At 37.3% G+C, this 22296-nt stretch overlaps 1 protein-coding gene across 1 annotated transcript in view; it reads left to right on the top strand.

The window, feature by feature from the left end:
* alk (ALK receptor tyrosine kinase) overlaps positions 1-22296 on the top strand; it is a 507772-nt gene that overhangs the window by 292586 nt on the left and 192890 nt on the right. Inside the window, exon 4 of the mRNA XM_059352649.1 lies at positions 11572-11776. Within this exon, the coding sequence (XP_059208632.1) occupies positions 11572-11776 (205 nt within the window). The remainder of the gene's footprint in view (positions 1-11571; positions 11777-22296) is intronic.

The raw sequence follows: 22296 nt of genomic DNA, 5'->3' as shown, positions 1-22296 counted from the left end.
TGCGCAGGAGGTGGTCAGCGTGGATGGATAACTAAAAGTTAACTTTTTAATTCATGTGTGTAAGTTCTATCTCATCCATGTATGCATGTAGGCCTACACAGTAAAAAATGATAAACAATAGCTACTCAATAAAACTGAGGCAACAGATTGCACGCAATATTATTTATTAAATCTAACTACGTTACAAGTTGAGTTAATAACAACTTAACAGGAAGTGCCTGTCAATTAAAAACGGACTAATTCTATTGTGTTGGATTCATTCAAAATTCTCTTGATTTAGAATTACATACACATAAAGATTATATTTAATGTGATCAAAATAAGTAGATTCTATCTCAAACATTTTTAAAGTTACTTCAAGGACGCATTTATATTCAATACATTTTATCAAATATATTAAGTAAAATGAAAGGACTACAGAATAATGTATTACAGTGTACTTATTTTAACCCAAAATCATGATCTTTTTTCTAAATTTAACCAAGTATAGTTCCATTTCACAACATTAACCATGTGTTTAAAATTGCAAATCTCATATTTTATAAGATATCGTACATACTGTTATATTTAGAGTTGCACATATTTTGACATAAAACATTTCCTTGTAGATCTCTTGATGGCTGAACAAAAACACTGACTTCAAAGCACCGAATTTTAGATATTTTGTCCTCTGCAGTGCTGATGTTTTATTGTTATGCCTGAGTTTTGTAGGTTGAGGTGGTGGACTATTGCCCTCATTATAAACTCGCTCCTGAGTCATGTACAGAGAACTTTAGTGCTCTGTGGTTATGTTGCTGGTGACACCAGGATATTTTGTTTCATATTTTTATTCTTGTCAGTGCTCAGCGAGGCCAAAACAACATCAGATCTTCCAGCTATTTAGTCGTTGACAACAAAAAACAAAAGTACATCAATCAAAGCGGTGGTCCTGATGTGGCTGAATGCCTAGGAATTAAAAAACACACCAGTGAAAATGACTAAAATGAACATGATTGGCACATTTGGCAGAGTTCCTGGGACTAACTACTGCACAATAAACAAACACTGCAGCCTCTTAACTCTGGCTTCAGTAATATATCATGTTGGAAGGCTGTGCAAATTCCAACATAAGTCACTTATTGTATCAAATCAAAGATGATGAAAACCATAATGTCAGTTTGATAAGCCGGTCTTTAAAATGTAAACAGAAATATAGAAATGCATTAAACATACTGTATGACAAGAGCTTGTGCAAAATAAAGGAAGGAAGAGTCTGTGTCTCATCTTCACTGTTGCACTAAATAAACACAAAAATATATAATCATTTTTATCTTTAGGTTGGTCACAATAAAAGGCTACTCTGGGCAATAATCATGCGGTCTGATCTTCATATGCCACACTTTTCAGGTAGATGGATTATCTTGGCAAAGGAGAAATGCTCACTAATACTGATTTAAACTAATTTGTGAGCAGAATTTGAGAGAAATAGGCCCTTTTTTCAACACAGAAAAAGTCTTGGATCTTTGATTTCAGCTCACGAAAAATTGGAGCAAAAACAAAAGTGTTATATTTTTGTTCAGTGTATTTGCCAGTGGATCCAACCAGAGGTATCTGTACTGCAGGAGGTAGCCTACTTCTGTTTTTGCCAGAGGGTACTTGGAAAGATTGTGAAGCAGCTCCACTAATCTGAACAAAAAACAAAAAAAAAACAACAGAAACTAAGTTAATTCATTAATGTCAAATCTGAGTGAACAGTAGCCTTCAAGTTGGAATGTGTGTACAAACTGTTCATCAAACGAGCATAAAAGTTTAAACAGGTAGCTACAAGTAATGAAGAAATTGTAGAAATAAATGGCTGAATGTAATGACTGAACAGTTCAAATAAGAAGCTAAAAGTAATGAATAAAAATAGCTAAAAGTAATGAATAAACAGTTAAAATAGTTAACTAAAGGTAATGAATAAACATAGTTTGCTAAAAGTAATGGAGTTGAAATTATTAGCTTGATGTAATAAATAAGTGGCTGAAATAATTCATTAATAAATAGTATTAGGCCTAGAATTGTAGTAGTAGTAACAGTAGTAGTAGTAGTAGGTTAGTAGTACGACTGTTGAACAAACCAAACCAAATTAAATGTTGACAGTTCAATTGCATAAAAATATTTAACAATATCCACTTTTACAACTCTGAACAACTTTGAAAAAAAAGTCTGGCCATTGTTTAAAATGTAAATAAATCAGAATGTGATAATTTGCTAATCCGAATTTAATAGAACATTTTAGAAAGTCATTCTAATTAACCTCTTCAAATCCACTGACCTGCCAGTAGCAGGGTAAGGTAGGTGAAAAACTTTTGGAATACTATATAAACTCTCAATATGATACTTTCTGTTTTATTTAAGCTTCAGGTATCCCAACTTCTTTTGAAACTTGGTTGTATATAGGACTATACATAGGCTTTATTGGGTAGTTTTTATTAGAGTTTATCTAATCAGGCTGTGGGGCTACCTGATACCTAAAAGGCTGAGCATTATGAACATCAATTACAAAGATAATGGAATAAAAAAAATGTAAAAAAATAGTTAATGTCTACTCAGTCCACTTTGTACTGTTTAAATATTATCAAAACAAACCTTGGAACAAATCAGCAGCCATGGGACGTGACATGTCTTTATGATAGAAGATGAAATAACATTGATTTTTTTCAGTGGTTATAGTTTAAGCTTTCCTTTGGTTTCTCGTTATGCAGCCTTGTACAATTAAATGCATCTGAAGCCTGAATACACCTTTAATTGACCCAGACGGTTTGATGAACTCCTTTACAATCACTGATTTTATTTGTCTTTTTTATCTTTTAGTGAGAAAGATTTTAAAACAATTTTGAAAAAAGGTTGTTAGTTAAGACTTTTTAGTCTTCACATCAATCATTGTATATTCTCTAAATGAACAATGAGGCTGTAAGTGTACATGCAATTTTTAGTCAAACAATCCCTAATTTGGATGCTATTCAGTTGTTACATCTGCACGCTATTCAAATAGGAGGTGGAGACCGTGACCCAAACACCCTCTCCCTGTCTACCGATATGACAATACATTTCCACAATAAAGTATTATATTTTTTAAACAAAGCATGTAAAATCACTCATATGAATCAAAGATAAATTGCACAGTGTTTGGTGCCCCCACCACCCTCCCAACCCAGATGTTTCATATGCTTTTATGCACCGTTCCACATCATGACGAGCAGCTGAGAGTGAGTTGCATTCACAGTAGGAAGCACATCTGAAAATATTGTCAGGTGTTATTTAGTTATTCTGTTTGTGTCATTTTTCTCTGTTGGCATTATCTCATATTATTTAGTAATTATGCACAATGTGCTTGTACTTCTTTAATTGCTTATCTGATATACACTAGCGCTCAAAAGTTCGGGGTCACCAAGAAAATGTCTGTGTTGTTTTCCATGAATACAAACTGTTTTATTAATGAAATGAGTTACAAAATGATTCAGAAATATAGTAAATACATTGACAATGGTAGAAGTAATAATTTAACCCGTACAAATCTCCAGCTTTACCTCTAGAGACTAGCCTGAAGAAGGATTGTTTTATTGCTTCTCAAATAAGCACAAAACATTTTTCAGCTGTGCTAACATAATGCTCAGGTGTTTTAATGATTAATGAGCCTTTCAACACTATGAACATGGATTAACACAATGTGCCACTGGAACACAGGAGTGATGGCTGCTGACAAAATATAAGAGATATTCCATAAGAGCTCCAGCTTTAATAGTCATTGACCAAATTAACAATGTCTAGAATGTATGTCTGTAAATTAAAAAAAAATGTTTAAATGTGCTTTTCTTTTAAAAATAAGGACATTTCTAAGTGACCCCAAACTTTTGAGCGGTTGTGTATATCGGTGCTGCTTATCACAAAAACAAAAAACCTTTCGTTGTAGCTGTAATTCCTATTTGCTACCTACTGTTGTAGTTGTTCACTAAACAGTTAATATGTAATAGTCAAAAATTGTTATGGAAGATCTGTATAGTGGGTTAACCTCTGATATTGCTTTTGTTGTGTTTTTACATAAACCATGAAAAATCTGATACCAACAGTTGATTTGCAGAGTAACACAGAATTGTAGGAATATGGAAGTTGTGCGGTTGAGAAATTGCAGCCCCAAAGTAAAGAGCTGCCTGTTTATATAATACATTTTCTAGATGTACTGTAGTGTACATTCAAACTGTCTTTTTTTATTTTTTTATGTGGCTTAAATGTGTTTAACAGTTGCCCCCCTCCACAATATATTGCATCGCTTCTGCCGGTACTCCTTCTCCAAACTTAACCGAAATCTATAGACTGACTATGAATAAATATCTTATATAATCCGACTTGAAAAAATCTGAACTATCTCATTAACCCATGTCAGCAAATTTTTCAGGAATTGATTTTATGTCAGTCCTCTTTGGGGCAAATATCTGAATCATTAGGAATTCGAAGGACCTTCAACTGGTTACTGGCTTTCGATAATAACCTGGAGCAAAGTGGTTCGTCATGCTTCTTACTGACACAGGGAGGGGACATGTGTTTCAACTATTTTGTTGTTTTTTCTATAATTGTTGAATTTGGCTGGAACAGAAATCTTTCTACAAACACTGACAATGGTTTTGTGCCCAAAGGACTGGATTGGTTCCACTAAGCTATTATCTTGATAATAATGTTTCCATTGCTTGTTCTTTCCCAGGATTGTGCCAAAGCTGCTTCAAAGGACTGGTTCACGTGTATGTATTATATACAGTCTGCATTATATGATATTGACTGTGATGCCACTGATAGTTAAAATGATACTAATCGTCTTCAAGTCGACAATTTCTTCTTTTTCACCAATAAAAAACAAAAATAACACTGGAATAACATCAAATGACAAATGACAGGTCAGTCTTAGTGATGAAAGTACAGAGAATTATAAGCTGAATGTCCAGCTTTTCCTCTCTGCTTTAAAGAGCTTTGTAGAGAATTTCAGGTCATTGTTTAGCTGTCCGGCCCTAAACTTTACTAGTTCACTTTCACAGCTCTGATGTATGGTACCAACTTTCCACCAACATGCAACTGGTTCCATTTGGGTTCCTGAACCAAAGTTTGAATGGTTCTAAGCATTTCAACCAAAAAATAAATTGATGTGAAACCAAACCAATTGTTTTAACGAAAAAGTAGCAGGTTTTGTTGACCTAAAGTGTGACCCAAAGTGGGCGTGTCATATTCTGCAGGTGGGAAGAAAAAGACAGGAGTCTTGCACATAGCACTGTTCTTCTATGTTTTCTTACCATTGATAGCTGGCCGATGCTTGGTTTTTGGATTTAAAAAAATTTCGCCATCTTGCAACATCATTTTACTTCTGTTATGTACAATGCAATAACCTCTATTGAGGACGCATCCTTTCGCCAAATTGGTAGAAATGTGGGCTGGTTTGCCGGATGGCACCAAGATTCCAAGAATCCGGACCAGAACCGGACCAAGGACAAGAGCTAATTTAGTAGAAAAAAAGGGAAAGTACAACGTTATAAGCAATTAGTTGATGAACAAAGTGGACCAATTACCAATGAAGGAGATCCATATTTCCTTTAGGATTTGGTAGAGACCAAAAAAAATTTAGCTAAAAGAGCATATTGGACGTTCAATATCAGGAGATCAGAAATACAACTACAAATTGATTGATTAAAAGTTCACCATGTCAACCGTAGTAGCCACGATATGGTAAGCTTGATTACGCTGCCGCCAAGTGGCCAAAACATTAAATTATTGCATGTTCTAAATTGAAATCACTGTAGCAAGAAACCAACAACAATACAAAACACAAAAATTCTGCTTATCAGCATGTCTAACATACATATCACCATCTACAGTGGAAGCTGTCACTGTATAGCATCAATGAATGGGTTGTAAATTAAAATGTGAGGATGAGAATTGTTGGGACCCCAAAAAGCTTGTGCTGGCCTTGGGTAAATGCACAATGTTATAAGAGGATTTGGCAGAGAATACAATTTGAATGGTTTGTTTTCCTCCTTCTCTCAGGCCTTTAGCTGCAATTTTATTATCTGAGGGAATTCTGTTCTCACCAACAGTTGGCCTGATTTGGTATGCTATGTCAACAAGAGCCTCAGTTGATTGAATCTGTAACCGCACAGAGAGCGAGAAAAGTGTTTACCAGCTTGATTCATTTGTACAGAATACAACTATCACTTTGGATTGAAATGTTTCTGCTTTTGCTTTTTTGGGGGGGCTTGTCTTCCTCCTCGGAGTGACAATAATCAAGTGCCGTTTTATAAACACTGTTGATGGAGCCTAAATCTCACAGATAAATGAGAAATAGCCTCCAACAGACTCCATTAACTGTAGCAAAACAGGAAAACGAGAGCACAAATGCTGGTGTAGGTTACAAAAAAAAGACGGAAACCTCAGGGTTAGTGGTTATTGATGTTTCCTTCCAGCAACAGAGTCTTTTAATCGAACATCTTTTCCATTAGGAATAGTTTTTAATGTACGATATCTTTTTCATAGCGTTTTAAGTCCGAACACAGAATAGATTATTGGATGGGTCTACTTCTAGTGGATTCCCACAGGTTGTCATTAAAGGCAATACTCAAGAAAACTAATCTTGAAGTTTTTTACTATGCAAAGCTGGTTTTAAAGGGGAAACAGACAACTTTTCAACTGCAAGTAATAGTCCTGGCTTTCTTGTAGCTCCTAGTTCCTTCTAGTGTTAGCCACATGGCTATTGCTAGCAGCCAGGCTCTCCTAAGAAATTAGCAAGCATATTAGCACTTTTGGTACACTTGGTCTCAAATTCAATGGGCTTTTGGTTTTGTGTGAATTTATCTTGGTGGTTAACACATACTTAAGAAATTTTCACATTTCGTTCTACAACATAAAATATGTTAGTAAACACCTTACTAATGGATCTTTTTTCTTAAAAATGCTAACAAGTGGCTAAATGTGACTACAGCGGCTGTCGTGGACACTACCTTCATAGTCAGCTTAGTAGTGATGATGGCATGCAGCTATCTGTTTAAACCCTAATGATAGCTTCATACTGTTGGTGATTGTATTTACACTTCAAAAATCCTTAAAAGTGGTGTTTATTTGAAAATATTATTCTTCTGAGCAAAGTGTGTATGTGTAAGCAAAGTCTCATAGTAAAGTGTTTGCCACTGAGCTTTTTTCTGCAAAGATCGAGAAACCAATAGAAAAATCTCATTGAACCAGGCTAATGTTAACTTCCAAGTTGGCCTACAAAAATGCATCATCCCGGCAGCACCTTATTGCCGCCTTTCAACCAATGTGAACCTAGTTCTAGTGCTGGTTCGCAGTTGGTTCAACTTGCAAAACTTCCCAGAACCTTTTTGCTTTTCCACAGACTCCAGAGCCAAGTCATTAAGTCACTGTATACCTCTGTATACATCTGCTTTCCCAGAAACGCTAGCGCCAACTTAAAGCTTAAAAATGTCAGACACAAAATTTTTGTTGGTCACGATAGTCTTGCCCCTAGCCCCTGACAGAAGTGGTTCTTAGTGCAAAGAGTTGATTAGGCATCAGTTCCAAACCAGCCCTAGAACTGCCTTGGTCGAAAAGGGGTATATTTCAACCCCATTATCAGTGCTATGATTCCATTGTTTGCCATTTCTGCTACCTGGGGATAGCTACTGTAAAATAAACTACTGAATTGTGACCTATTTTGTTTAGTTCTAAGTTATTTTGTTAAGTTGCTTCTTAGCAAAATGCTCTCTGGTAAGCTTTTATTGTGAAAGAACGGAGGTGAAGCTGTAATGCATGCTCTTGACAATGTGCAGCCCTGTTTCAGACTACAGAGCCTTTATGTTTGACTACCTTCATGAGTACAGGCACTACTCATAAGCACTTGCTTTGGCAGACAGAATTGCAAAGTAAAAGAGAGGCTTATATTGGACCAATCTAACCGCTGATGGTTTCATTATTCTATAGCTGTTACATTGTGCAATCAACATTTACTTCATAACGATAAGTTAAAAATCGTTTGTATGGCCAGTGTAAAATCATGTGTGTCTATGCTGCCTGAACTCCCAGCGATGATCATGTTGCACCATGCAGATTGGGACAGACAGTCGGTTGAACCAGGCCTTGTGATGCAGTAAATGAGAGCATCAAGCTCTGTTAAGCAGCAGTATTCACAGGTGAACCCGAGGTAGAAACCTTCTAATGGAATTACAGTCCTTCCTTTACAGTTGCTGTTATAATTTGTACCCTGCTGATAATTGCTCCCAAGCAGGTATTTCTTCATCTTATTTGGACTGGGAAACAAGAGTTAATAGGTTTCTGCCTTGAGGCCCAAAGCTCTTCCAGGCTGAGACTTAAAGCCTTTATATCAAATCACTGCTGGGTGTGTAGTAAAGGCGTGCAGTCCACATTGCCGGCAAACTTGTTGTAAGCACTCGGACTGCTCCTTGCCAAATTGTCTGGACCCTTTTTGCAAGGAGAATGCAAATGTGGAAGCGAGAGCAAATGAGGCTTAACTGGAGCACTCCAATTTAAAGGCCTCCAAATTCACCAGTTTTTCAGCAACCTCAGGGGACCGGGGAAAGCATTGGATATCAGGGAGGTTTAAAAGCAGGGAGGTTTCTCCTGTCTGTATCTATGGAGTCCTCTTTTGGCTTTTATTTCAAATTAAATGGTGAATTCAATTCTCTCTCGGTCTTTACCCTTGCGGCCATTGAAAGATTTTAGACAGTTCAGTTGAGGCATAGCTGGCAAAAAGTTTTTCATTCACTGGATAATGTAGACTTTTTGGGGGTATTTTGTTTCAATAAAAAGTCTTCTTTTAGACTAGTGGAAAGAAAACATCCGAAATACACAATTTGGTGTACACACTTTCTCTTTTTGTATGTAGAATTCTCCTATATTCACCAAAAGCAGTCATTAGATAACTCCTCATTTGCATATTTAAACATACATTTTCAGAAATGTTGTAATACAAAAAATGTATTTTCTTAATGTAAATAAAGACCTTGGTAAGGTTTGTGGTCATTTCTAGTGACCATATTTATTTAAAACATATATTACAAAATATAATTTCAATGTATCTTTAAAGGTCATTTTCTCAAAAGCAATTTTTTATTCATACTTTGAAGCAGAAATCTCCACTTCAGTCAGACCTCCAAACTGCAAACTTTCTATTTCCATTCCTATCTATATTCTGAAAGTTTTTACAGAGGGCTCTATTCATATTCTGATTCATAGAACTTTTTATTCTGAAGAGCATGGTGAAGATGGATTTTTTTTCATGGCTGTTGACAGTATTTTTTTATTTATGGGGCGATAAAAAGAGCTGTCCAAAATTTCTTGTATAAACCTTTTTTTATTAAAGATGTCAACAAACTGAAACAAGAATTTTGAACCTGGTTTTATCCAATGTTCAGATTTCTGTTCTGGGATTGTCTGCAAATAAGGGCATATTTAACAAGGTAATCCAACATTTTCATATAACATTTCAGGAACCGGCAATACAAAAAAAAAATTGTCATAATGTAAGTTATCAACTGGGGACGTTTCATGGTGATATACCTTATGGACCTGTAGTGTCTCCCAAGAAGTAGAAGAACTAGCATGACTCAATCCCTTTAGATTATACTTAAAACATATAAACATGTCTAATTAGTTATATTATACAGTATATAATGAGATATATTGGAGTAAATACCTATTAACAATGATCAGTGTTGTAAAGGCTGAATATTAGACCCTGAACATGTTTGTACAGCCCTTTTCCCATCCTTGCTTTGTTTGATAAGTACCAACATATAAACTGCATACACAACTATTGGCAAAGGGCTGTTTGAGTGCAACCGCTGACAAATACAATGAGGCCCAGTTAGAGATGTACACTTTAATCTGACCCCTGGGAAGCTGGTTTTACAGTTATCCAGAGGCAAGAGTGCAGTCTGGAAATGGAAAACCTACCTTAAAAAGGAAAGAAAAGAATATAGGTCAATATAGTTTGTGTGTACAGGCAGCCAAAAACGAGCTATATTTACGAATTTCACCGTCTGCTGTAATGCATCTGCAGCCATCTTGCTGACATAGTGATTGACAGCCAAGCAAAGTTTAAAAGGGTGAATTCCCACATTCAGTTAGAGGTTGGGGTGGTGGAAGGGTCGAACAAGCAGTGGACTTTCACTCAGGAGAACAGGGTTTGTGTCCCGTTTGGAAACAAAAGTAAACCATTTTTAACTTAAGTTAAGTGAATAACGTTTTGTAACGTAACTTACGTTTTTACAGAACTTGCGGCAGTCACGTGACCCTTGTAAGTAATTAATTTCCGGCATTTATGTACATTTATTTACTGTTTAAACCGTCTTTTATAATGCCTTACCAGAAGTTTTTTACCCTAATCCTAAAGTCAATGGTTTTATAACATAAATCCACAGAAACTGCAGCCTTTTTTTACAGCCGCAGACCGTACATGTGTGCTATTTGCTGTTGTGCTGTGAGATGTGCCGCGATAAGTTCATATGTCCCGTGAAATAAGAGCCGCGATACGTGCCGTATTTTGTGGTACTGACACACAACTTTTTCTGCCGTTTCTGCTGGAGAACTTGTTGGATGTTTAGCACCTGTCTCTTTAAGACCGCATCCTGAAAAAGTCATATTTTCTTAGTCTCCCACATCTGCGCTTCTATATCTCTGCACCATCATTGCAGCCGGTGAATTACTGTAATGGCACAGTGACATCACAACCTTAACAAAGTCATAATGGGTCGTTTAAAGGCAGTGTGCATTTCTCTGAGTGTTTTGAAACTTTCACAGTATTTTTATAGCGCCCACACCTGCTTTGTAATGAAATATGACATGGAAATCCAACAATTTCTTTTTACAGTATTGGACCTTTTAATATAATATTAAAATGCATTGCCTCAACAGTGGCACCAGGACAAGCTCACCTTGGATGGCTCCTGAGAATGATTTGAAGAAAAATCAATTATTCTGCAAGATTTTTGCTTAGCGTCTTTTAGCTTCTCCTCATCAACACTACTTTTCTTAACTGAGGATATTAAAAATGGATTTTCCTCCTTTCAAGTTTGGATTCTCTGTGCTTCCCCACCACAGACAGAGACACACACACACACACACACACACACAACTTTCAGCTTCTGATGAACTTTCTGCTTGAATGCATTAGGTTTGAAAGTGAAATGGGACTTCATATCAAAGCCTGAAAAAATTGTGCTTTGATTTTTCACCCGCTGCCCCCTCTTTCTTTCTTTCTTTCTTTCTTTTTTTGTGTGTGCCAGAGATGTCATTGACTGCTCTTTTTTAAAAGCAGCTTTATTTCATGCTTTTTCATCAAGTTCTTCTTCCAGTCATTGCCTCAGAACCATTTGAAATCACAGCCCATCACTCATCTGGATCCTGTACATACTGTAATAGCATGTTGTGTAGATAATAATTTCAGATTATTTGGAAGCGTTCTCTTTACAACTGATCTGTGTTTGTCAAGATGGATAAGACTCCAGGTTTTTTGCACTGTTTGTGTTCTACAGTTCTTTGTTTGTCTCTCTCTCTCAGGTCAGTTCCTCTGGGTGAATAGTTCAGCCTTCGGTGGCCCGTGGGTGCTGAGTCCTTGGCTGTGGGGGGGCCAGGGTCCCTGCAGCCTGGACATGGCTGTGTTCCTCCACCCCAAGCAAAGTGGGCAATACACCATTTGGCTCATAGAGCGGGACAAACAGCCACTTGCCCTTTTCTCCACTGACACCCTGCCACGCATCACAGGGTAAGCACTTGTTTTTATACACGTATACTACATTACAAGACTGAACCTGCACTGGGGGAAAAACAGATTGATGATAACATCTTCCACTACACCCTCCCTACTAAAGACCATTTTTTTCCATGTTGGGGGGGGGGGGGGGGGGGTGGTCGTCATGGGGAGATAGCAGGTCAATAATAGATGTCACATAGATCATCTGAAAGCTGGCAACCTGAAGATCAATTTCAGATGCAGCTCAGCACTGAGGGTCAAGTTGTTATAGTCATATATCTGTGATAAACATTAGACGCCTAGTCAAATTGTTAGTTGTTAGTTTCGAGTGTATAATGGCTTGGTACATATTGACGGGAGTATATGATGGTCATTTTCATGCTCAATTAAGTGTCATAGGTTGTTGCAGAAATCTTTGAATTGATACTATTTGGACACAGATATGGTATTGCTCTATGAACCAAGGCCTTCTGCTTTGAACTGGCTTCCATTAAAGGGGGCACTTGGTGCGTCAGTTGACTCTACTACCGGACAGACTGAGCTGATCAGCGGAAGGTGTTCTAAGCTGATTTTAACAAACGAAGACTGGTCCAGACCAGGTTAGCTGAGCAGCCTCAAAGAAGTCAATATAGGTTGTGTGTACAGGAAAGGAAATACAAGCTATATTTACGTATAACACCGTCCACTGTAATGCGTCTGCCACCATCTCGCTGACGTTGTAGTGATTGATGGCGATGCAAAGTTAAAATAGCAAATGCTGGCATTCGGTTGGAGGCAGGGGTGGTGGATGGGTCGAGCAAACAAACGGCAGACGTTACTGGTAGTCACATGACCCTTGCAACTACTTCACTTCCAGCATTTACGTACATTTATTTACTGTTTAAACTGTTTTTTATAACGTCTTACCAGTTTTTGCCCTAAACCTAGGTCAGTGGTTTTGTAACATAATTCCACAGAAACTGCAGCCTTTTTTACAACTGCGAACCGTACATGTATATATAAAGACATGTAGTATGCTTTTTTTAGAACTCGCCACTGTAGCGCGAGCCATGAAACGTACATATGTGTCGTAATGGGTGGTACTGACCAGGCGACCAGGCGGATTCTACCGGAAATTCCAGCAGGGGGTACTAAGTTTTGCTGAAAAAAAATCTGTCCATTAATTTCAATGCAAAATTTGAAAACTTCTCACTTGATTTATTACCTCAGAATTTTTTTAGGACAACACTATGGTCTCAATCACAAGTAAAAAAAAACCCTTCTTCAAGAGAATTTCATGTTAATAGCTCAAATAATGAAGAAAATAGAAGATACAGAATCATATGATTTGGGGCGTGGCTATCTTTGATTGACATGTCACTAACAAGGCGAGCCGTCATCAGGAGAGAAGCAGAGCAATGCGTATCCACGGCACTGTGTCAATAAAGTTATATATAACGTTATATAGATATAAATATATTAATATATATTAATGACAGTTTATTTGAACTTTTTGTTCAGTAAAAATGTCTTGTTCAGCGTTTGGTTGGACTAAAAGAGTTGGAGAAAATCCCACACTTATCTTGCTTACTGGTAGCCTGCTTGAAGAACACCATAGAAGAGTACATGCTGTGATTTGGTGTCAAAAACTTCTGTTGTGTAAACTACTAAGAAATCGCCTTCTTTGTCAATAGACCTAGGAAATACATACATCTTCTGAATGCCCAATGTCTCTAGAGTTCACAATAGACCATTGAATGAATACAGTCGGGCTTATTAAATCCACAAGAGCTTGAACTTCCCCGTCATACCCAATTTATGCAATTCCAACATTGTTTATGGACCCCAATATTCAAATACAGTAGGTAGAAATAATACATTTTACTGCATGCAAAAAACTGCATGGTTTTTGATTACATGGGATGAGCTTATAGTAGTCATGTCTGTAATTAAGTGTGAGACTAATGGACACCAACAGAACCTATTTTCATTCAGAGATCTTGCTGTCAGAGGGCAAGTGACCCCTTTGGAAATGGCCATGTCAGTTTTTACCTCTTTGAAAATTAAGCTTCACTTTGGACATAGTTGTGACCGATGGGTTACTTTCATTTGATCTTGATAGTATCCTCTAGTGTTAAAACTGAGTTTTGCTAAAGCCTCTGAAAGACCTTGAGCACCAGCTTTGTTTATGGGATTTCTAAGCATCACGCTCAGGTTCACTGTGTCCTGAACATACTCGCCTGGCAGCCAAGAGCTTCAACATGAATACCCAAACCTGTGTAAATGTGATCCTTTAGAAGGCAGAGATAGAAAACATTCAGCAGAATCAAAGGATTGAACCCTCATCGAAAAGCCTTTTTATATGGAGATTGTGTAAGACAGAGAGAAGTGGCTGGGTAAGGAGAAGGGAGGTTGTTTAAAACACATCTGGGTAACAATCAGCAAGTAATGCATTCATAAAAGCTTCATGTGTTACTAATCCTTCGTTAACACCAGATCTGTGCTCCTCTTACTGGAGCTAAACTATAATTAAATTGAACTATTTCATATATTTCATAAATTAATTTTGAGCCCAAACAAATCTATTTGTACAACATATTTATTGACATTCATGTCACATATATAATTTTGTATATATAAAAATATATACATACATGCATAGCAAATTTTGGTCATATAGGCTTAACATTAATTATGTTAATTGGTTGTTTTTATATATGAAAATATAAGATATTGACATGAATTTCTGTTTTTATGATGTTTTCATAAATAAGCAAATATAAGTCAAATGCATATAATTGCCATATAAAGTTGCATCATGTAATATATTAAAAAATAAATGGAGCTTTTTCTAATACTATATGCACATATATAATATATATTTATCTGTCTGTCTATCCCAAAGCCTTTTAATATTTTAATATTACATATGTTAATATAAAAGAGAAATGTATATATTAATAATATATAAAAATATATAATTAATAAGTTAACATGTATGAGCATACAGAATTATTGTATGTTTGACATATCGGCACAGTGTATAATACCATTAGACATTTTATCGTATACAAATTGAATTTTACATTTTTATTTTCTTCATAAAATATGTATAAATATGCTAATAATATATTGTCCTATAGGTGACATACAGTGCTTAACAAATTTATTGGACCACCTGTCATAAAAACGAGAAAACATAAACATTTTAGAAATCTTTCAGAAGCTTGTTCAAAACTAAATGTTATTGTTATTTATTTGGCAAATGAAAAAAAAAAATCACCTTTTTATACCCAAAAATTAATCAAGCATAACATTCAACTACTGAAACTATTTTTTCTGTTCAGCAATGCAGGTAAATAACTATAATTTGACATTCTTAATCAAGAAAAAATAATGTGCTTTACTATTTTTTCATTTTTATTTGTAAAACAGTAATCTTTTTAATGTCATGGATAACAATAATAATTATATTTAAGCATTAAAGGTATCATTTTGGTTAAAGAGCTTCTTCATACTGGTGCAAGGGCGCAGATAGTGTGTACGTCAGGGGGGTTCTGACGTACACAGATTCGAATGACCCTCAATCCGTCCCCCTCACTTTTATTCAAAAGACTAGTTCTAATTTACTGCTTTGCAACAACTCACATAAAACAGTCAGATCAAAGACGGACAATCATTTTGTTGAGCTGGGCAGGCTGCCTGCGTCGTCAGAGATTCTAATCTAAAAGTTACCCAGTCTCTCTGGCGTTTACGTCTCGAGCCTGGTTTCCATGGTTACCCAGAGCGCGTATGACAGGCATCAGTGGGACAGCCCCTAGTTCAGGATCCCACAACCAACGACACACGCATGATGAGGCCATCCAAACCAAAAAAGCAGAAAACAATTGCATCCTTTTTTCAAAAAGCATCAACTGTAAGTAAACTGTGCATTACAGTATCATATCACTTTGCATTTTTTGGGCTGTCTGTTCAGAGTAATGTCGCCGTGGAAGAAAAAAAGAGTAGAGACGGCCAGTGAGAATAGCGTGAAGAGAGGTGCCAATTGGGGAAGGGGGAATCTACCTTCATGCATTTATTTATTATCAATTAAATCGGCAATTGCAACTTTATTCTTCAGCTTGAACGCAGGCTACTGTGGGCCGTAACCAACGGCAAAACAATAAAACACACAATCAAACCGGCATATAGCATCAACATTAGCTCTGTCACGTCTCACTCCATACACATACAACTCCCCAGGACACACCCCCACAGGCCCTCCGCCAATCCCAGCTGGCTACTTCGCGCCCAGCATTGCCATGGCAACTGCCATGACTGACAGGCTTCACAGCCTCTGATAACGCCACTCCCCAGACATCACCCATACACTTCAGCACAACTTAACTGAACGCAACCCAAACAGCCACAGTACATGGTCCGCTACAATATTATATATGGCCATTTAAAGAACAAATCATACTAATGGATTAACAGTTAATAAATAAATAAATAAATACATTTGTTAAGAGAAAACGTTTATTCTATATATACATAAAAAATTAAAAATGTTTGTAGAGCTTTCTGTGTATTCTTTGTCAAAATGTTTATATTTGTGAGGAATACAGTGTTCAGGGATCATCACATAAATTAGTGTGGTTTAACTGTTTGGATGTTTGGTCATGGTCCCAAGGAGCCTGGTGGGCGTCCCTTATTTTCATTTCTGAAAGGTGGCAACCCTAACAGTAGGCCTATTTGAATCTGTGATTATACCAATGCCAAGCCTAATGGTGCATGTAAGTTGTTACAGGTTGAATCATGAGAAAAACGAACTTTAGAGCTAGACAAATGCCACTGCAGTGGCGCTATGTGATCAATTTACTATGAACAGTAATTTTAATTACTAACACTCAGTCAGATATCGTGACTGATATTAGCTGAACTGGACGTGGTTAATATAAAATCATTTAGACTGGCGCAATGTATTCAATTTAAGGCAAATCAGTGTTGGCGTTTAGTATAGCCTATATTGAACATCCATTGAATTTGAATGAGTGAGCCTGTTGGCTTGTTATCTTGCCAGACACAGTAAATTATTTTGAGTCCAGAATCTATCTTTGTAGGCATTACTAACCATGTAGACAAAAATGACTACACAAAATTACATATATTTTATTATTTTGAAGCTTTTGAAAATAAAATGTTTCTACTATGATGCTGGTTGACACACTCATTTATACAGACAGGAAGTTTGGCCCCCATAGCAACACAACATGTTGGCATATCTCTATAGAATCTTACAATCTCTTGTAGAGATATCCCGTCTGGGACTGGTAGCCTCTGTGGTAGCTTGTATGTCCACGTTAAGTTACTGTTAATGATGCTAATGCTTTAAACCAGTTATAATGTTTATAGTATATTAAAATGTTATCATGGTCCTGGCCTGCAGGTAGTCCCTGAAGATAGCAGTAAGAAAGATTAAACTGAAAGCGATCCACTGGAGGGAAGCAGCAGTAGTAGTGCATTAGGCCTACAGCTGGAAGAGGCAGAAGGAAGAGAGGGAGAAGAGGGAGGGACAGAAGAAGGTGAGAGAGAGGGAGGGTCAGAAGAAGGATGTACAGGAGACGAGATGGCAAGGCCAGAGGCAGATGGAGGAAAGGGAGAGGAGGTTGACATAATTACATATACAAAACCAAATCAACCTGACCCTAAATTTGTGAAAAAATCGTCCCCCCCAGTTTTAAAATCCTATCTGCGCCCCTGTACTGGTGTATTAACCATTACAGAAACATTACTAAAAATGACTTATAATACCTTATAATTACTAATGCTTTTTATTTAGGACAGCTGTGGCACAAACTGGTGGTCTAATAAATTTGTTAAGGACTGTATATGATGACATCACTCTTGTGGTAGGGACATACTATTTGTCATATCTTACATGTCTGTATGGGTCACGACTGGCAAAGGCCAGTACGATACGTAACGCTTTATATTAAGGTCCTTGTAATAACCATTAATTAACAAGTAATAAGGCCCTTGTAAGTCCTTACAAGATGCTTATTAACATTATTGTGTGTTTATAAGCTTATATAAGTGTTAATAATGACATTACAAACACCCACGACCCACCCATTATGTCTTTGCCATGCCTTTATTAATCTTATTTTGTTTGCTTATTGATATTAAAATATACTTTATTGCTCATCTATTATAAGTTAACTATAAGTTAACTATGCTTTTTGCAACTACCGGATCTAAAGCGAGAACAATGCCTTATTACTTGTTAATTAATGGTTATTAAGGACCTTATTATGAAGCGTTACCGTACGATACTTCATTCAAAAGTTTCTGCTCTAAATACTTTGTATTGCTTCCAAAGGCAGACCACATAGATAAGACCACACATATGAAGTCAGGATACAAAGACGGACTCTCAGCACGCTGCTACGGACATGTTTCATGCTGCTTGTGTGTGTAATCTCTTAGGGGCATTGGAATCATGTGAATGTCACGCTTTATGCATCTCCCCTCTGTGTGTGGGAGTCTGTATGTGTGTGTGTGTGTGTGTGTGTGTGTGTGTGTGTGTTTATGCGAATGGTGTGTCTCCTTAAGGGAGCATAGCGGGGACGTGCTCATTACATGTGTGACGGATTAGGCTGTGCGTTTGTGTGCTCTCATTTGTAGTCAGAGGCTGCCATCCGCCCACGCCATCACTGCCGTTTGGAGACTTGCTCAGCCAAACTCCACACATTTACACTCCGACGGGAGGACGCTGGCATCATAAAAAGAGGGGGCAATAACAAAAACAAGAAGAGCCACCCGCGGACATGGGAAGAATCAGTCAGCTTACTAATTGCCAACCCTTGCCCTTGAAATGTAGTCCTGTGTTATGACATGTTTGTCCAATTCAGTAGTCAGGACACAAGGGAAACAAAACACCGTTGTACATAGTGATTATTTAACAAGGTCCTCCGTACTTGAAGTTAGATTATGAGGCTTCATTGCATTCATTTTTAGTTCAAGTTTGTATTAAAATGATTCACAAGTTGAAGCGGAGACAGCAGCCGTGTCCAAATGAAACAAAAATATCCATATCGCAAGAACTTGGCAGTATTTGGACGCTGCCCACATAATTCTGCAGTAAAATTATCTGCGCTGATTCTTCTTAACAGTGACGTTATTACTGGAAAAATATATTAGGGATGCCCCAGAAACTACTGCTTAACTTAACCAAATTCCTGATTGCTCTTTTGCAAAGTTCTCCAACAAGTAACGTGTTATTAGCCCAAGCTCCAGCTCCACCACAGCCATCAGCCACTCAGGCAGCCGCTTGCTTTGAACCTCCTGAAAGCTGCTCCGTTGCGTTAATGTTGCGTCACATCTGATGGAATTGTCCAAGCACAAAAAGATCTTTGTGAGCCAATTCTCAATGGCTAATGCTTTATCCTCTATGAGTGCTTTGAAAGTAAGGAGTAGAAAAAAAAATGAGGCTTGCTTTTCTGTGGTGAATTGAAAAAGAGAGTGAAAATGGAAGTTAAGAGACCTTGACAGTTTATGTTAGACAGGTCAAGGTTGGAACCTGCTGTGCAAAAAGAGTTTCACACTGCTGGATACTTGTGAATATAAACCAGAATATCAAACTTTAACAAGTAGTCTGAGAGAGAATGTCACATTGACAGAACGTCAATGGTGATGCAACATGGGGCTCATTCATTCATTTAAACCTTACTCTAAAATGTATTGTGGGAATCACAAAGTAACTCATGATACGATAAGACTGTCCTCCTGTCCTCAACTAAGTAAGACCTGGACAGCAGCTTATTCCAACCAATATTTACATGTGTGGTTGGTTGGTGGTGCCCTCTAGTTGCCATAGTTGGTTAGTCAAGGTGGAAGTGAAAAGTCAACATTGTTGTTTGAGGTTACGTAACTTTACTTGCATGCATGCATGCATCACATCCTACATCCTAGGAACTATTTGTTTTATGCCAAACTCCCTTTTCCTAAGCCTAACTATATGTTTTTCCCCTAAACTTTAGGAAATTGTTTTGTTGTAAAACCCTTACAAAACAGAGACAATTTCATAATGTTTGACCATTACGTTTAGGTTCGAGTACATGTTGATCTCCTGCTTCTGCTAGATGCGCTAATTCAGGAAAGTAGGAACAAATGACGTATGTGGTTATATGGGTTGGAGGACATGTCGGATACAAAACTGTCATGATACACTGATTCTGCGATACTGCAATACATTGCAGTCACAATCAACTACGATACATCACAAATCTCTATAACTGGAGAAGAAGAAAAACGCCTAAAAGACAAAAAGCAGAAATGATCAATGCATTCACTGCATTCTTGCCAAAAATAGCACTAACCAGATCCTGTATAATACAACATTTAGTTTTGCACTTCTTGGCACACCTGGGAAGCAATGAATGACTGAGCTGAAACTAACTGTTTACACAGAGCAGAGAGGAGAGGACAAGACAGGTTGTAAGAATTTAAATAGTTCAATATCTATAGCATGTGGAGCCCAAATTATTTTCCCAATATAGGTATGAAAGAAATTGAACTTGCCTTCTTCTTTTTCATATTATACATATATATATATATATATATATATATATATATATATATATATATATATATATATATATATATGGCATTATAGCTGGGTTATACTGCGCAAAAGACATTTCTGAGTTCTCCAGACTTCTAGCTATGATTGTACTCTTTCCACTGAGTTGCTAGTTAAATACTGCAGTGAAAAACAAGGCCAGGGTGAGTAAAATGCGACACCCTGACACTGCTTGAGTTTTAGGGGTTTTGAATGAATCTTTTAAAAGAGCACCACGAGTGACTCTCACCGTCTGTTTAAAAAACTAAAAGACCGTTGCTGTGATAAAACAAATGACAGGCTGTATTTGTGCAGCTGAAAGCCGGAAACCATTAATGTGAAAATATAAATGGAAGTAATGTGTTGGCTCTGGGCCCTAGAGTCTCTCAACCCACAAGATTCTGGGCCATGCTAGATATGATTGTGTAGCTAACAAAATTAATCCCAAAAAGGCAAGTTAGAGCGACTTCATGTTTTCAATAAAAATATTGGTATTTGGTGCCAGTATTTCGATCACAGGAGAAAGAAAAATACAATATATTCCTGTATTGATATTTTGTTCCACTTCTATCTCATGTATTACTGATTAAAGTTCTGGTCGAGTGAGGACAATTTGTCTCCTCACCGCTTTACAAGCAGAAATTAAGGGTTAGCTTTTTATTACGCCTGCCTTAGAATTCATCGTACAGTGTATAACTGTACCTGAGGGAAGCATATTTAGGACCTCTGAACAGAGGCAGCGAAGGACTTGACTCATCAAACAGTGTCAGCTCTCACAGTGAACGTCAGCATCCAGCAAGTGTCTCAGTCAGCAGTAAGAGAGAGGCGGGAGGAGAGGAGACGGAGGGCTGCAGGATGTGTGTATCTGCCTATATCTCCACATGGATTGTGTGCGTGCATATGTGATGTCTCTCTATTTATGACTGTATGCAGCTAACGCAGTCCCAGCTAATGTATTACACCACAGCTATATCTCATTCAGCACTCCTCTAACCTCACACCCCATCCATTACACACATATCAGCATGCACGTACAGGAGAACGTACAATACATATTGTAGGCATTCATTTATTTTACATTAATACTGTATGCGCCAAATGGCCTCAGATGCAAAGTGCATTAATGTAATCCTCCATGCAATAAGTGTAGATATCAGAAGCACCCAGTGTGACAAAGTGCAGCCGTGCGTTAGTCTGGAAATTGTTGGATGTCATTTAAAGCGCGGCATTAGAGCGGTATCATCTTAAAACTGATCCATAGCTTGTGTAATGCGAGGGAGAGAAGCCTCAGAGGTGGCTGCTGTTAATGCCAAGTTTTGACATACAGTTGGAACATTATGGAAAGCAATATATGCTATTATTTCAGCTGCAATGCACATTTTCTCTGACATAAGCCGGCACATTAAAATAGTACAGGGGCAGTGTGTGCAGCAAGAATAACCAGAGCATCACAAGTACAAAAAGAAAGAAACTGAACATGATTTGCTCAATGTTGCAGTGTAAAATCTACGCTTTGTTTGGAAAGTTTGAATACATGAACCAAAATAATAGTAGATACAATCTGCATGCGCATGGACCATTGGAAGACTTTATTGTAACTGTCATGGTGATTATGAAAGTTGTCCCACACAATGGAGACAGTTGGCTGAAGACAAAAGCTGCAGCTGCATTTTTATTTCTAATTGAAGCTGCTGTAATCCCTGTAAGTAAAAAGGATTATTCTTGCCACTAACCTAATTATCCAATTTACAGTCGCATAAATGAAATAAAAAGCGGCCTCAACACTGACATCATATGCGCCTGTGTTTTCGCAGCAGATACACTTAGTAAGATGAATAATTGCCAACTGCTGCATTACTCTGCCTGTAAATTACAAGAAAGGAATCAATATGAGCAGTATGAGGCAGGTTGGAGTAAGGATGCTTTTAGTTCTCACTAGTAGTAGATCTAT

Source organism: Centropristis striata, chromosome 16 (assembly GCF_030273125.1).
Source record: "Centropristis striata isolate RG_2023a ecotype Rhode Island chromosome 16, C.striata_1.0, whole genome shotgun sequence".
Classification (NCBI taxonomy): Eukaryota; Metazoa; Chordata; class Actinopteri; order Perciformes; family Serranidae; genus Centropristis; species Centropristis striata.
The sequence above is the reverse complement of the archived record's forward strand: the minus strand, read 5'-3'. Positions and strand labels throughout refer to the sequence as shown.